Source organism: Heptranchias perlo, chromosome 29 (genome assembly GCF_035084215.1).
Source record: "Heptranchias perlo isolate sHepPer1 chromosome 29, sHepPer1.hap1, whole genome shotgun sequence".
NCBI classification, from domain to species: Eukaryota; Metazoa; Chordata; class Chondrichthyes; order Hexanchiformes; family Hexanchidae; genus Heptranchias; species Heptranchias perlo.
This window is the reverse complement of record NC_090353.1, coordinates 28,502,903-28,517,786: the sequence shown is the minus strand read 5'-3', so window position 1 is coordinate 28,517,786 and position 14,884 is coordinate 28,502,903. Positions and strand designations below refer to the sequence as shown.

At 41.5% G+C, this 14,884-nt stretch overlaps 1 protein-coding gene across 1 annotated transcript in view; it reads right to left on the bottom strand.

The window, feature by feature from the left end:
- Positions 1-235: 235 nt before the first annotated feature.
- LOC137299689 (sperm microtubule associated protein 2-like) overlaps positions 236-14,884 on the bottom strand; it is a 142,300-nt gene continuing 127,651 nt past the window's right edge. Inside the window, exons 9-11 of the mRNA XM_067968628.1 lie at positions 13,861-13,993; positions 2,620-2,800; positions 236-486 (exon numbers count right to left, since the gene is read on the bottom strand). Coding sequence (XP_067824729.1) covers positions 236-486; positions 2,620-2,800; positions 13,861-13,993 — 565 coding nt within the window. The remainder of the gene's footprint in view (positions 487-2,619; positions 2,801-13,860; positions 13,994-14,884) is intronic.

Below are 14,884 nucleotides of genomic sequence, written 5' to 3'. Positions count from 1 at the left end.
TAGACCTCATCTCCGCGAATCAGGTTCACTTGATTTGTAAGTACTTCACCTTATTTGAAACCTTATTAAACTTTGAATAAGCAAAACCTTGCTTGTGTGCGTGTTCTTACCACCATTGAATGAACTAACCTAAAGCTAGCTAGCTAACAAACCCAAGAGCATGGAGATATTTAACAGTGAAAATGCAAAGTACTAAATTAAGAAAGTATTAGAAACTTTCTTATGCAGGATGAATTTATGTGAATTTCTTGCGTGTCACTTTTCTAGGGAATGGAAGAGCAAGTTGTTGAAGTCTAGGAGTTGCAACAGCATTTTTAGCAGCCTCTGAAATTTCGAAGGGATTATCAGTCTTGACTGCTGCAATGTGGCTCTTTGGTTTAGCAAGTTCTTGAATTCTCTCAGTGGCTGTATAGTTTAATGCAGTTTCTGATACAGGCTGGTCCACTGGTCTACTGTGAATGTAGCCTGGGTAACGTCCTTTAGGCTCTATAAAATACAAAGAGTGGCTAAGTAAAAGTTTATTCGTGTTATCTTCAATTCAAAATATATCTTTTAATTGCCAAACTCACTTAATACAAATAGTTTAAAAATGCTATCCTGGTTCTCTATACATTATGCTGTAATCAAGTTTGGAGATTTCCTGTTTGTTTCAATTCTACTTGCTGTGTCACAATTTGACTGTCACACAATTTCAGTCACACCTGGATGTCACTCCTGGCTGTTAGTTTTAAGATGCATTTTAAGCTGTAAAACCATACTTACAATTATATTTACCTTTAAGTCCTCCAAAAGCTAGGTTGCACTGTAGTGTTATGTGCCACAGAGTCACCTGCTTTACTACATTTTTACTGTGGCTACGTGATCCAGGAGCAGAACAGTACACAGAGAAGTGGAAAATGAAAAAAAGGGAGCCACAGAGAAATAGAAGAACAGAAAGAGATCAGAAGAGAAAAGGGGAAAGAGAGAAATCAGCAGAAGCAAAAGCTTAGAGACAGAAGCAGAACAGAAGAGAAAGACAGAGATAGAACCATCAGATGAAACCAAGATAAGCAGAAGAGGAGATAAAAAGAGTGAAAAGCAAAATAACAGTCAAAGACAGAAGAATGGCAGGCAGGTAAGAAAAAGGCTTCTCAGGCTCACCATGAGTAGTGCCACACAAGATTAATTAGTATACCCATAAAAGTTTTGAGACATGTCCATTGCAAGGTGTCACACTTCGTCACACATGCAAATTTCTGTGTCACTCTCAAAAAAATGTTTAGAAAAGGGAAAGAAAACCAGTCATTTCTTGCTACTTTCAGTGAAACTTTTGAAGCAACACAAAATATTTTCTGAATGAACTAGAAGCACACAAGAAGGCCCACCATGCCTGTATCAGTTTTAACTCTTCAACTGGATCCCCATCTCCCTGCCCTTTCCCTGTTTCCTCTTTTATTCTTCTTTACAAATGCACATTCATAATTGCCTTTTAAATTACATTGTCGGGGCTGAAAGTCCTTGGATGTGAGATCCAGGTTGGGCACTAAAGGTCCAGCTGAGGTAGGAATTTAAGTAGGACTTCTGGTCTCCACTCAGAGTCCTACAACCTCCCAATTTGAGAGGGGATTTTTTTGTTCATTCCAAACATGACCCTGAGAAGGTGGTAGTGGACCTTTTTGAATCACTGCATTGTAACAGTTTGATACAACTGAGTGGCTTGCTAGGCCTCTTCAAAGGGCAGTTAAGAGTCAACCATGTTGGTGTGAAAACAGAGTCACATATAGGCCAGGTTTCCTTCCCTAAAGGGGATGAAGATTTTTACAACAGTCCAGCAGCTTCATGGTCATTTTTTACTGATAGCAGCTTTTTATTTTCAGATTTTTATTTTATTAGACTAAACTCAAATTCTCAAACTGCCATCCATCTGGATTATTAGTCCAGGCCTCTGGATTACTAGTCCAGTAACATAACCACTATGCTAACAAGCCCCATGACATAGAGATCCGACACAGGCACTGCCACTTCCTTTCCCATGGTCCATGATGTTGCATGGGATAGTTTCTTCCCGGTATTCTAATCTGGACCAGCAGCATTTCAGTCTTAAAGAAGTTAAATGCTCGCCTGTTTCCTTCTTTAGCTCCAGTCATATGTTCCAAAAGCCTGCTCAGCCCATTAAGTGCATGTAGCCCTTTAAATATGCAAGCTGCACCCTTCCACTAACCCCTTCCCAAATTTTCTGCCGTTGTCCCACCAACATTATTTAAATTACCTGATTTTGGAAGGGGTCATAGGTCCCACACTTACGCTGACACATCATTAACCCAGGGAATTAACACAGGGTTCTGCCTCAGAGGCAAGAATGCTGCCAACTGAGCCAAGCCGATACTTCTCAAAACTATTGAGTGAACTAACATTTTATCCTCTTGACTGGATTTCTACGATCTGATCCACATATGGGTGGATTATACAATTGATATGCATATGATACAAAATTTAAAGCAAGTTTTTTTTTTCATTCTAACTGTTAAGTCTGTGCTGCATTAAAAAATAAGTAACATTTTCTTAGTTAAGCGTTAAATTAGCATTCAAAGTAAAGATCTTTTGCATTTGCCCGTTTACTTAAGTTTAGTAATTTCTTACTTGCTAATTCTAGAATCCTATCGGTTGGCGTTCTGGTTTTTGCTTCTTCAGATATCTCATTGTCCCAGAAGGGGTAGTCCCACAGATAGGATTTCCGGGCAGGTGGATCGATGTAGGTTTTATGCCGAGCAAGCTCATCGGATCGAGGTGAATTTGAAGCAGTTAGGACATCCTCACTGATCTGATTCAAAGATTGCGACATAAAATATAACTAGAATGAAAAGGCTCAGAACTCGATGCTGATGATCTCAACAGAGAACATGCAGTAGGTGACCATTAAACTAGGAAAATATTCAACAAGTGACCGAATGTCAGAACTTCCAAGCTATTAGGGGGTTAAATTCCATTGCGATACAGGCAGCATGTTAAATTTGTGCTGCCTGCTAATTTTAATGATTATTGCATGCAGCCAATGCTAGATGCATTGTTGATTGGCTGCACACATCAGGAGGGGGCCGGATATGGGGAGGGCACAATGCTATTTAAAGGCAGCCAGCATCTCCTAAAGAGGAGGTGTATTGTGGCTGCAAATGGCTCTGAAGGCAATCTGTGGTTATATGTTGAAGAATGGCAGAAGGTGGTTGAGATCATACACCAAGATTCTCCAATGCTGCACTAAAGGCCTTTGTGCAAGAGGTGGTAAGGAGGAGGGACATAGAAATCCACAGGGCAGGGTGCAGGTAGCCTTCCAGGCACATAATGAGGAGGCAGTGGGAGGAGGTCACCAGAGAGGTGAATGCTTAAAGCATAGCTCCTCGTACCTGAGTGCAATGTAGAAAGAAGTTCAATGATCTGACAAAAGTTGTGAAGGTAAGATTGATCTACAAATGACATTTCATAACAGCTGCACCGCTAGCCTCATGAACTGTTGAATTAACACCACCCCATCCTCCACCTACCTACGACCTCAGTACTGAACACTTCAATTCATATGCTTAACCTCACCCTCACACACTCAGCAGTATAGAAAACTGCACAGCTACAATTCACATCTCACACACATAGTGGCAGCTGTTCAACCATGACAGTCACATAACCCAGACATATTGCAGAACTCTCACGAACACACTTCCCTCTTTCATGCAGGAGAAGATGGCGCATAATAGGAGGCAGCAGACTGCAACTGGTGGAGGAGCAGAGCGTCTTCATGTACTCACCCCCCTGGAGGAGACCGTCCTGTCCATTATGGAAAGGGGCTGAGTGGAGGCCTTGGCCATTGGCGACGCTGGGGGGATCACTGAGCAGAGTCTCTTCTCACTTCTTCCTTACCCCATAGACTCTGAATGAGAAGCTGCAGTTAGTGTCAGCACACACTCATTCCTCGCTCCTCTCCCCTCCCCACAAACATTCATTTCAGATCCCCAAGAAGTTGAAGCTCCTCAGTCAATGGAATAAGAAGAGAGCGATGATGAAGACGCACCATCACTTGATCTTACTCTCGCAGTCACCAGCTCAGAGACTGACACTACGCGGATTTTAGGTTAGAGGAATGATCTGCAAGTGATGAGTCACTGGGCACAAGTGTGCACGATCCAGGGCGGGGTGGAAGGACACCACAGGTGCCAGCTCGCCGGAGAGCAAGGTCGCATACTAGTGCTGTTGCAGAGGTCTCAGCTGCTGACTTTGATGGACCAGGTTACAAAAGAAGGCTCATGGACATACGCCAAGGAATGTTTGGTGCACTGGGAAGCCTGCCGTAAAGCCTGTGCACAATATCATGGAGCATGGAGGAGTTCACCTTCAACTTGGCGCAGGGCTTTGTGCAGAGCTTGGAGCACATCCTTTTCAACATCGTATGGGTGGTCACCTTGATGAGCACAGTTGTGAAACCCACCATGATGGAGCGTCTGATGCTGCCATGGAAGCTCAGATAGATGCCACGGTTGAAAGGGGCTTCCAGGGCATCAAAGCAGTCCAGCAATCAACTCTCCAACACTGATGGGTTACCCTCCTGATCACGTCGGGTATCGGACAGCCCGCCCACCTGTTGTGTGCAATTTCCGGGGTGACTCTCAAGACCTATTTAAAGTGGGGATGCACCTCTTAAAGCGAGGTTGCATCCTCTGCTTGGAGTTTTCACTGGAAGATATCCTGGCTACTGAGAGGACTAGAAGGTCTGTCTCCCACTTTCCTGATGCCACCCTGGAGGTCCTAATGGATGAAGTCAGGGCACGGATGGAAGTGCTCTTGCCTAACAGCCACAGGAACGTTCCCAAGGTCACTATCCAGCAGACATGGACAGAGGTGGCTGATAGAGTCAGTGCCATCAGCGTCACCTCAGGATCTGGAATCAATGCACAAAGAGGTTCAATGACCTCACAACAGCAGCAAGGGTGAGTACGGCTCTTTACCTTTTCACCTCTTTCAACAGATCTGACAACATTCCTTTCACCCCCTCCCACACCACATACAACAATTTCCCCCCGCCCCCCATCACATCCTTCACCATACAATCACAAGAACACACTCTTTTTCTCATTCCAAACACACACACCTCTTCCCTTCCTCTACTCATACCACACTCTAACAGCATTCTTTTGTCACATCCTAGATATTTGCAAACCCACCAACTCCTCCCAGCACTCCTTTCTCATGTCACAGTCCACAGATTTAGCTTTACACTCATCACCCATCCTCATTCCATCTTGCTTCTTCTCCAGCTCTCAGCACATGCATTATATGCACAAGCCCTACACATTGTAGGAACAGTACCCCATAAGATGTGTGAGGGAAATACCCTGTAAACTGCCTGAGGATGCTCATATAATATGGAGTTCAGCTGTTGAACTGAGTGTTGGGAAGTTAACAGTCAGTACAGGCTTTTAAGCAATTAAGCCGTAAAGTCATCATCCCTGGCTCGAGTCCAGGGAAATAGCACTTTCCCACATTTTCATCACTCCATCATTGGCAGCCGTGCCTTCAGCTGCCTAGGCCCTAAGCTCAGGAATTCCCTCCCTAAACCTCTCCACCTCTCTCTTCTCCTTTGTTGCTCCTTAAAACCTACTTCTTGAACTAAGCTTCTGGTCACCTGTCCTAATAGCTCTTTATGTGGCTCAGTGTCAAATTTTGTCTGATAACGCTCCTGTGAAGCACCTCAGGACATTTTTTACTACGTTAAAGGCGCCATATAAATGCAAGTTGTTGTTGTTGTGTCGTAAACAGGACACAGCTCCTCATGTTTGTGTGAATGATTTTGATACAAGTAAGGCTGTAAGGTGGGGGGGGGGGGGGGTTGTAAAAGTGGAGTCCACCTGTCTGGAAATCCATGCTTCAGTACTGACTTGTTGGGGATGATTGACATAAAAAGGGACAAAGCCTTCTGACACATGCCCCTTTAAGTACTGTTGCAGTTGTTCTGAGACACCAATCCCGCCAGGATTTTACTGGCGGGTCCAGCACTGGGCATCACTTCTGCAATTTTCAGTTAAAATGGCGTCGGGGTCCTAATTGTGTCATTGGACCCTGATTTAAATGTAATCATGAGGCTCCCGCCTACCTGTGAAGGGCATCATTCCTTAATAAAAAAACTGCGCGGTTGAAATGGCGGTGGATGGGAGCACGTCAGGGAAGTGCGTGACCGCCATTTTAAGCACCCACCTGCCCCATTCCCACCGGGCAAGTAGGATTAAAATCTGGATTTGAGTATTTTATATATCCAGCATTGTCATACTGCCCATGTTTGGTCCATGAAATTATTTCCACTGCTAAATTCTGGATCTTTCAGCCACTTATTAATTTTATTATGTGGGTATATATTTTTATGGAGGTGGCGCATTAACCGATATTGATTGTTTAGTCAGGTCATTTCTCTAGAACTTTTTTTTTTGATTATCGTGGTTATTTCTGGATGGATGGACCAAGATGGGCCGAATGTGCTCCCTCATCTGTAATTATCTTGTGATCTTCAATAATCTCAGGGCCTGTTGCATTCAGTAGAAGTCATTTTCATACGCACACATATACTTTGCAGTCCCCAGTAAATTATTGCAGAAATCTAGCTTTTGCCAATCGTGTGACTTTTTACAAGTTTTAAATCAAGAAAAGAAAGACTTGCATTTACGTAGTGCCTTTCACGACTTCAGGATGTCCCAAAGTGCTTTACAGCCAATGAAATATTTTTGAAGTGTAGTCAACGTTGTAATTTAGGAAATACGACAGACAATGTATGCACAGCAAGGCCTCACAAACAGCGATATAATAATCTCTAGATAATCTGTTTTAGTGATATTGGTTGAGTGATAAATATTGATCAGGACACCAGGGGGAACTTTCATGCTCTTCTTAGAAACAGTGCCATGGGATCTTTTACATCCATCTAAGAGAGCAGACAGGGCCTATGTTTAAAATCACATCCAAAGGACAGCACCTCTGCCAGTGCAGCACTCCCTCAGTACTGCAATCTATATTTTGTGCTCCAGTCTCTAGAGTGAGGACTTGAACCCATAACCTTCTGATTCAGAGGTAAGAGTGCTACCACTGAGCCACGGCTGACACCTAATCTTTTATTGAGATACTGAGGTAAGTAACCAAGACCTGTGGTGTAAAACACCACCAAGGTTGAAACAAGTAAAAGGGAGGACAAGGTAAATTAAAAAAATAGTGACTAGGTGGCACCAAACTTAAGGTTTCAAAGTCTGAAGATTGTGTGAAGAAGAAAAGACTGAGGGAGGTAAGAAGTTCCCAGTTGGAATGTCTGGGAATGAATGAATTAGAGTAGGAGAGTGTACACTCCTATAATATTCCAATAATGCTAAACTGGCAGTTTAAATGTTTTAAACCAACTAAACAGTTTATGAATGTCTCAGCTGAAATGAGAAAATGTGGAAAACTTTATTTAAAGAATGTTTCAGTCTATCTCATTGGAAATAACAAATGTTGCAAGCACTGGGGAGGAAGTTCAGGCTGTAATTTAGGGTTCTGTGGTCGATGATGTTCATAAAGCCCTTGAGTTCTGCTGTCATGGTTTATGAATGTTATCAAAATCCTACAACTGAATTATAAACTTAGAACTCCCTAGTCAGCTTCCATTATTGTTCATGCAATATATAATTTTCCTCTCACCAATTTCTCAATTCCTGCCTAGCGATGTTACTGCAATTCATTGCTGCATTTGACACTTTCACCTATGGCGCAGAAGTGAACATGGCTCCTGAATAATTAAAAGCCTGGGGAATCATGGCTATCAAATCATGAAATAGTATAGGCATGTGAACAGATAGCCACACACTTAATTCATCTGCATTATACTTCCCAGTCCTGATATGGATAACGGTTTGTGGCAGGAATGTGCAAAGCAGACTGTTTATTTTCAATTTCAGACTCATTTTGGTTTCATTGCATTAATGATATTTGTATTCTAATATTGCACAGCATGACCAGCATGTCATCTGATCTCAATGACATGATTAAGCCTGTCAGTCATAATTTCACCTATAAAGCCCCTGGAAATGACTGTTTTAAACTTTGGTATCAGTTTGCACATTATTTTGGTCATTCATCAGTGGTACCGTAAATGTAGATCATAAATCTCTAAAAGAAAATGTCAACTTTCAGAATGTACGTTGAAATCTAGAGACCTACAGAGGGCTGCTACAAAAAGAGGAACAAAGGCATGTGATCACAAATGCCTCAATGGGTAAAGACTCTATTCAATTGTGGTACTGATCTGTACAGACTAGGAAGACCCCAGGTTTGATTTCTGCTCGTCTCTACTGATTTAGATGATGTCAGCCGAACCAGTGGTAAGACCAGTAAAATTGGCCTCAGTGCCCCTGGGTGGAGGAAGAGACGCATTTGCCTGGGTTTCTACTCCTGATTACAATCCAACGACCCCTGCTGTGTATATAGACATCAGATAAGGACATGAAAAAAAATCTAAGCAATATACCCAAAGAGTACGGCCTAAATTTCCGTTTGTGGAACTGGGGCACATCTCCCAGTGCGATGAGATATCTGCCCACTACAAAATGAGCCCCTAACCCTGGTCGATCTTCTAGCCTTGGAGTCATTAATATGGGGTCATCTGGGATTCCAGCAGTTGTCGTAGTGGTGCTGGCAGCCTCTGAGCTGCAGGTGAACATTTTTAAAATTATAGAACCCCCACCCCTAGCCTATGCCATTGATTGCTCTGCTATTGATAGGCCAAGCTTTCTGCTCTTTAAAAATTCAATAGTCTCCCTCTGCTGCCATGGCAACATTGAACACTGGGGACCAACAGGCATCCCTTGGCGTCCAATGTTGCTACGGTGCAAACAACACAAAATATGTCGGAGGATGTCATCCCCTCATTTGCTTATGCCTACAATATACGGGTGAGCATATTGTATGCTATCGGAGCGTTACGAAATTGGGAAGGATGTAAAGATGAGCAGTGCATCCTGACCCATTTTCATCAAAGATTTTGGAGGGAGAGCAGGTAATCCCAGCCCATGCCTTTAAATCTCAACTAGCCTACTGAATAGGAAGGAAAAGGTTATTGGCACATCTTATTTGAAAGGGTCCAAGCTCAGACCCTCTTAAGACGATAACCCTACTGCCCGCAACTGTTGAAAGCCTGCCAACACTCCCTGTGTAGACTCACATGTATAGGATGGCTACTTGGATGAATTACAGGCAGGGGTGGACTTGCCATATAAGAAATCGGGGGATTTCCCGAGTGCTCCCAGGAATGGTTCCACATCATGGTATTATCTTTCTTCCTGTGAGAATCCCGCAGGACCCCATGCCCTTTTGGGCAAATGAGTTTGGTCCCTGGTTACAGAATAACCGCTAATGCCTGTAGAAACATACGCTAGCATGAATCACTGCCTTTGGGTAGGGGGGAGGGAGGGGTGGGTAGGGAAATCATTACAAATATCTACATGGGTATGAAGCCACCTTTATCTTAATCTCTATTTTATCTATTAGGATAACTGCACCAGCAGACAATAACGAGGCCGGTTCCATGGACTAGTGTAGAGGCCCAGGGAACACAGAACATCCTCTGCTTTGGAGCTAAAGGGAGTGAAATTCATCTTGTGCGATAACATAGAATGGGTGATAGCGAAACGACAGCTCGTTTTACATTCAGCCTCATCTTTTTTTCCATTGGAGTGTAAAACAGGCTGCTGATTCGCTATCGCCCATTCGACTCTACCGCCCAAAATGAATTTCACCCCCAAACTATCTGTTGCGAAGTATCCATGTGTGTTCACAATCTCCTGGTCGCTTTAAAAAGGATTTTCTTTCCACCTTTTTCCTCTCTTTATGGTCCCAAGGACAAACCATAAAATCAAAAAAAGGTCTAAGATGCTTTTGTTTTGACTGTGTATTGACCTCATAGCCTAGTACCTCCCCTCAGAGAATTTCTGATGGCGCTGGGTCTGACTAACTTGTTCTCAAGAAGCAGAAGACCTATTGCTTATGTCTAGAAAGTATTTAGCAAAGGTTTTGACATCTTTCTCAAGCTGGTGTAATAAGACCAAGGTGACGCTTCTTTCACATTTTAACCTGCTTACATGAAAGTTTTAGGAAGGAACTTCACATGAGCTTAACAAACAAAGGGGGTAATTTTAACCTAACCGGACAGGTGGGAAACAGGCGGGTTTGGATTGGCCACCTGTTTTACACACTCCACCTGGTTTCATTGTCCATTGAAGTCAATGGATGTAAAATCAGGTGGGGTGTAAATGGTCATCCAACCCGAACCTACCCGTTTCTCTCCCAGAAGGTTAGGTTAAAAATACCCTCAAAAAATCTGAGCATCCTTCATTGGCTATCAAGAATCTATATATAAGCTTTTCAAAAAAACCTAAATGCAACTTACAATGAGGTGAATTGTAGTCCCTAAATACAATATCAATCTATGATTGGGCTTTTGTGGATCCTCCTAGTGAGCCTCTCCTGTTTATTCAGGTTTGCTGATAGTTCAAACCTCCGCCAAATGCTCTTCCCTTTGAATTTTTATTTGTAGGTCTTTCGTTTTTTGGATGTGGGTTGAATTTTTGGGATAGATGTACGGTGAGGGATAGTCACATACCTATTTCGGTTTTATCTAATTTACTACTCTTATACCTCTGCCAACAGTAAAAAGATAAAGGATAAATGAAACTGGAAGATATACGAATAAGATAAATCTTCTGCCTGGATGGAGATGTAATGGAGGATACTCAATCTGAATGGATCAAGGATTCTCTCCAACTCAGTCCGGTAAAGTTCATGCAATGTAGCAGTCTTTCCTTTGCTAGGCTATGGGGCTGATGGTTTGGTGTAGATATGGTCCACCTTTGGTTATTATTATGGATGTGGGTGCCCTTTTCATCCCCTCCCCTCTGTAAACTTCCCATTCCTTAAGTTTGCTGATTTGCTGCGTGGGTGGTTTTTGTGATGAACCATAGCAGGGGACCTTTGTTTTGGATTGTCTCTCCTTTACTTATAATGATGGGATTCTGTTCTCCCCATTTGACCCAACAGTTGTTCTGTTCCTCAGATCTTCCATTAGTTTCTTATAACCTTCTTTATGCTTGCTGCGCTCTGCAGTATTTTTCATTCTCCCAGATTGTTCCAAATAGGAATATCTTGATAACTGATGAGAAAATATTTGTGCCTTGATTGTTAATCTTTAAATGTTTAATTGTTTTCTTGTTTGAATTTGAAATTTGCTTACTTGCAATGTTGGTTTTTGGGCATCCGTGTTTGTTAGTATTTTATTCCTGCAAAATTCTTTGGAAGAAAGAAAAAGACTTGCATTTAGTCAGACTAAATGACCTTAGGAACGAACATTCTATATTTTGCACCATTAATTTTTATTAGCTCCCTCCCTGGTTTTTCCTAACAGTAAGATCCTGTTTGTTTCCTTCCAACATAATTTTCATCTCCAAAATGCTTATTTTTGACCTGTCACTGACTTCAACGAGTGTCTTGAATTGTATGTCCACTTTTGGTCTTTGTCCATCGTTTATGATCTTAGCAGGAGTTGTGCCATTGGTGTTCATAGTTCTTCGTTATTCCATTCAGGACCTCACAGAAATGTTTCAAGCCATCCTTATTGGACAGGCTGTCAATATTACAAAAGAAAAAGGTTAGAGCAGTATTGATATTCTGCCAATAGATGTCACTAGAACACTTTGCACAGAATACATATTGTGGTGAAATTACTCTGTGGGTTAAGTGTGTGTTAATGTGTAGTAATTTGGTAGGTTAGCATTAATAAAGCATTATTGCATTTTTACTCATGTTACCAAAGTTCCTCCTGTGACTGACCTGGATTAATACACATTAACACACAGGCCTAGTATTAATCGTTTTTTTTCAACTTGTTAAGCACCAATCTAAGGGAAATGTGCAAATTTATTCAAGCTTTCACTCCATTTGACAGCATGGAGAATGAACAGACATCCTGTATGAAGCACAGTAGAAGATAATGTAATATCTTAAGGGGCTTTTAGTTTAGGTTTCTTTCTTCTAGTCTGACACATTCCAAATAGCCTTTCAGACTCTCCTGATATGCAGATCTCATGTTCACCACTTTTCTGTTAGCATCCACTGTTTGCTTCATCCTCTAGGCACTGGTAGCAGGTCCCTCCACTGCACTGTGCCCTCACACCATCTACCGTGATCAGCAGATCTTGATCCATAAATCTTGCCATGCGTCTTTCTGTGCTTTCCCTCCATTTCTCACAAGAGGTTGTGCACTCCACAGAAGGAATGGGCCACAGAGTGCCATGTATAACAGTTAAGTTGCTCTTTAGATAGTTAAGCAGCATTTTTTGAGGTGCTTTTTAATTGACTATTTGGTTATGCAATTTATTTTAACCACATCGTAATGCACCCAAGCTACATAGAGTAAAATTGGGCGTTCTGTGAATGTATTAAAAAAGGGCAATGTTTTAATTCCCATTTAACACATTGCCTATGCACTGAGTAATTTCACCCCCATCATTATTCCTTCTCAACCTTGACAATTGGGTACAATACTGGCCTCTTGAAAGCTGATTATGGGAGTCTAAATAGACTCCTCAGTTTCAATATTCTAGATCCAATAGTGAATTGTGGTGAAGCTTTCATGCACTAAACTATTAAGACTTCTTCTGGGCACCAATATTTTGTTTACTTAGTACAGATGCAAGAACAACGTTTTTGAGCTACCCATTATTGGTCACGTATTTGAGGTGCTCCAAAAAACATGGGATTTTTCTAAAGTGCATCATCAAGAGTTAATTCCGTATGTTGGATTTTTAACAGACCATTTGTTGCGAAACACAAAGAATTTGGAAACAAGGAAGGAAAGTTGGAGTTTCTTCTCAGCACCTCCATGCTACCCACTATTTGTCAAGCAGAGAGAATGGCTTTCAACCCATTAGAGTAGAGCAGCGATTGTTGCAGTTTAACACTGTAACAAGAAGGAAAATAACTCTGAACCTCTTGAGCATTATGAGGAATGAACATTTCATGAATACAGCTATGCTTCGCACCAGCAATAAACATGTTGGACCCCAACACTGGATGCAGGCTGCACTACAACTACAGTAGGGTGAAATCACTTTGCGCCGATGCAACAGTTGTAGTGTGAACGCAATCTAAATCCAATTCATAAATTTGGGGGTCTTATGTCTTTCTTCATTTGGGATTGCATTAACTGAAAACAGTCATTGGGCTTGTAAAGAATGATTTTATGTTCAGGCCGCCTTTTGCATCATGATCTATGTCTTGGCGATGTTCCCTCGTGATTTCTGATGAATGACCAGGCATGCAGAGATTGATACCCAAGTTTGAAATGATTCTATTGAGAAAATTGACTTACCCATCTCTAAATGAATGGCAAACTCAGTTTTCTATTTTTATCCCAGGCATGCTTTTTGAATAATTATCTAAAATTCAAGTTGGATTATAATTCTAATCAGAGGACGCCTAAACTAAAAGCCCTTGTGGTATTTTAAATCTTTTGGAAGCTGTTACTGTGGAATAAAGCACTGAATCCTTTTCAAATTTAACAGACATATTACATGCTATGATTAAGAAACAATATTCTGGAAATTACTGAGCCATGTTATGGTCCGAATGTCTACCATGCTCATAGCAAATTCATCTTTATTTTAACAAAGGCATTAACCTTTTAAATAGATCAACACTTCAGCTAAAATAATGGAGTGAGGAATTTCAGATAAATGTGTCAAGCATTTATATGTTAGTATTCCACAGCATAATTTCAGGGCCAGTATGTACTAACGAGTTGTGGTAAGAGAATTAAATCAAGTTGTGTACACCTACCGTAGAATAAGGTGGTCGGCTTGGCCGCCAATCCTTGTGGAGCTGTTTTGGTTTGGCTAGTTCAAGGATTCTGTCAGTGGGCGTAGCTCTCATTGTTCGAGGGCTCACAGGCCAGATAGGTGAAGAGCTACATTATAAATGTTCATGTTAGCTTTGGCTTGTTCAGAATATGATGTAATCAGATATTGATAATCTCAAATACGATCTCAGCACAGCATCTGATGGTCACTATGAAAATCTTAGATAACCAAAAAACGAATGTGTGACCACAGGCACACATAAAAACATACACATGCACACATACACATGCACACATATATAGTACAAATTATAGGCATACATTGTCAATCTATGTTTATCTGTTATGTATGGAATGGAGGGTCATAAAAAAATCGTGTTATTCTGTTATCGGTTGCTAAATATAAATCTCACTTCTCAATAATCAACCAAGTTTCAATAAGCAATTACATCTGATGAGTTTATCAGATTTTCATTCAGTTGCTTTTCAGGCAGCCACTTTACATTAAAGTTGCTATATGGGTAGAATGTTTTGTAAGAGAATTCCATTTATAAACATAATGTGGTCGGTAGCTGTCTGTCTGTTGGAATGACCATGACATCTTGATAAGATCACCCGAACACCAGGGATGTATCTCCTCTCATGAGCTCCTGTATGGCTCACATGTGTCCTGTTGCCTTATATGTATGTTGGATTGATTTTGTACATGAGATTTTAAAGAGAATTTATACCATTGAAAATTGCTCGAGGTGGGGGCAGGGAGTTATCACTGCAGCAGAGCGTGGTTCCATATTAGCAGATTCCATCTGCTGTAGCACAAAGATTTCCCCGAGGATTATGACAGCTTTACCACACAGGCTGTTCCATGAGCCATCAACAAAATGTATCTTTTTCTCATACCTGGGGAGGCTGCTATGTAGCATCTCTCTTGCACTCTTCAACAGGATGCAGGAAAAAGCTTATCAACTGATAGCCAATTCTTCTACCGGTTCTAGCTTC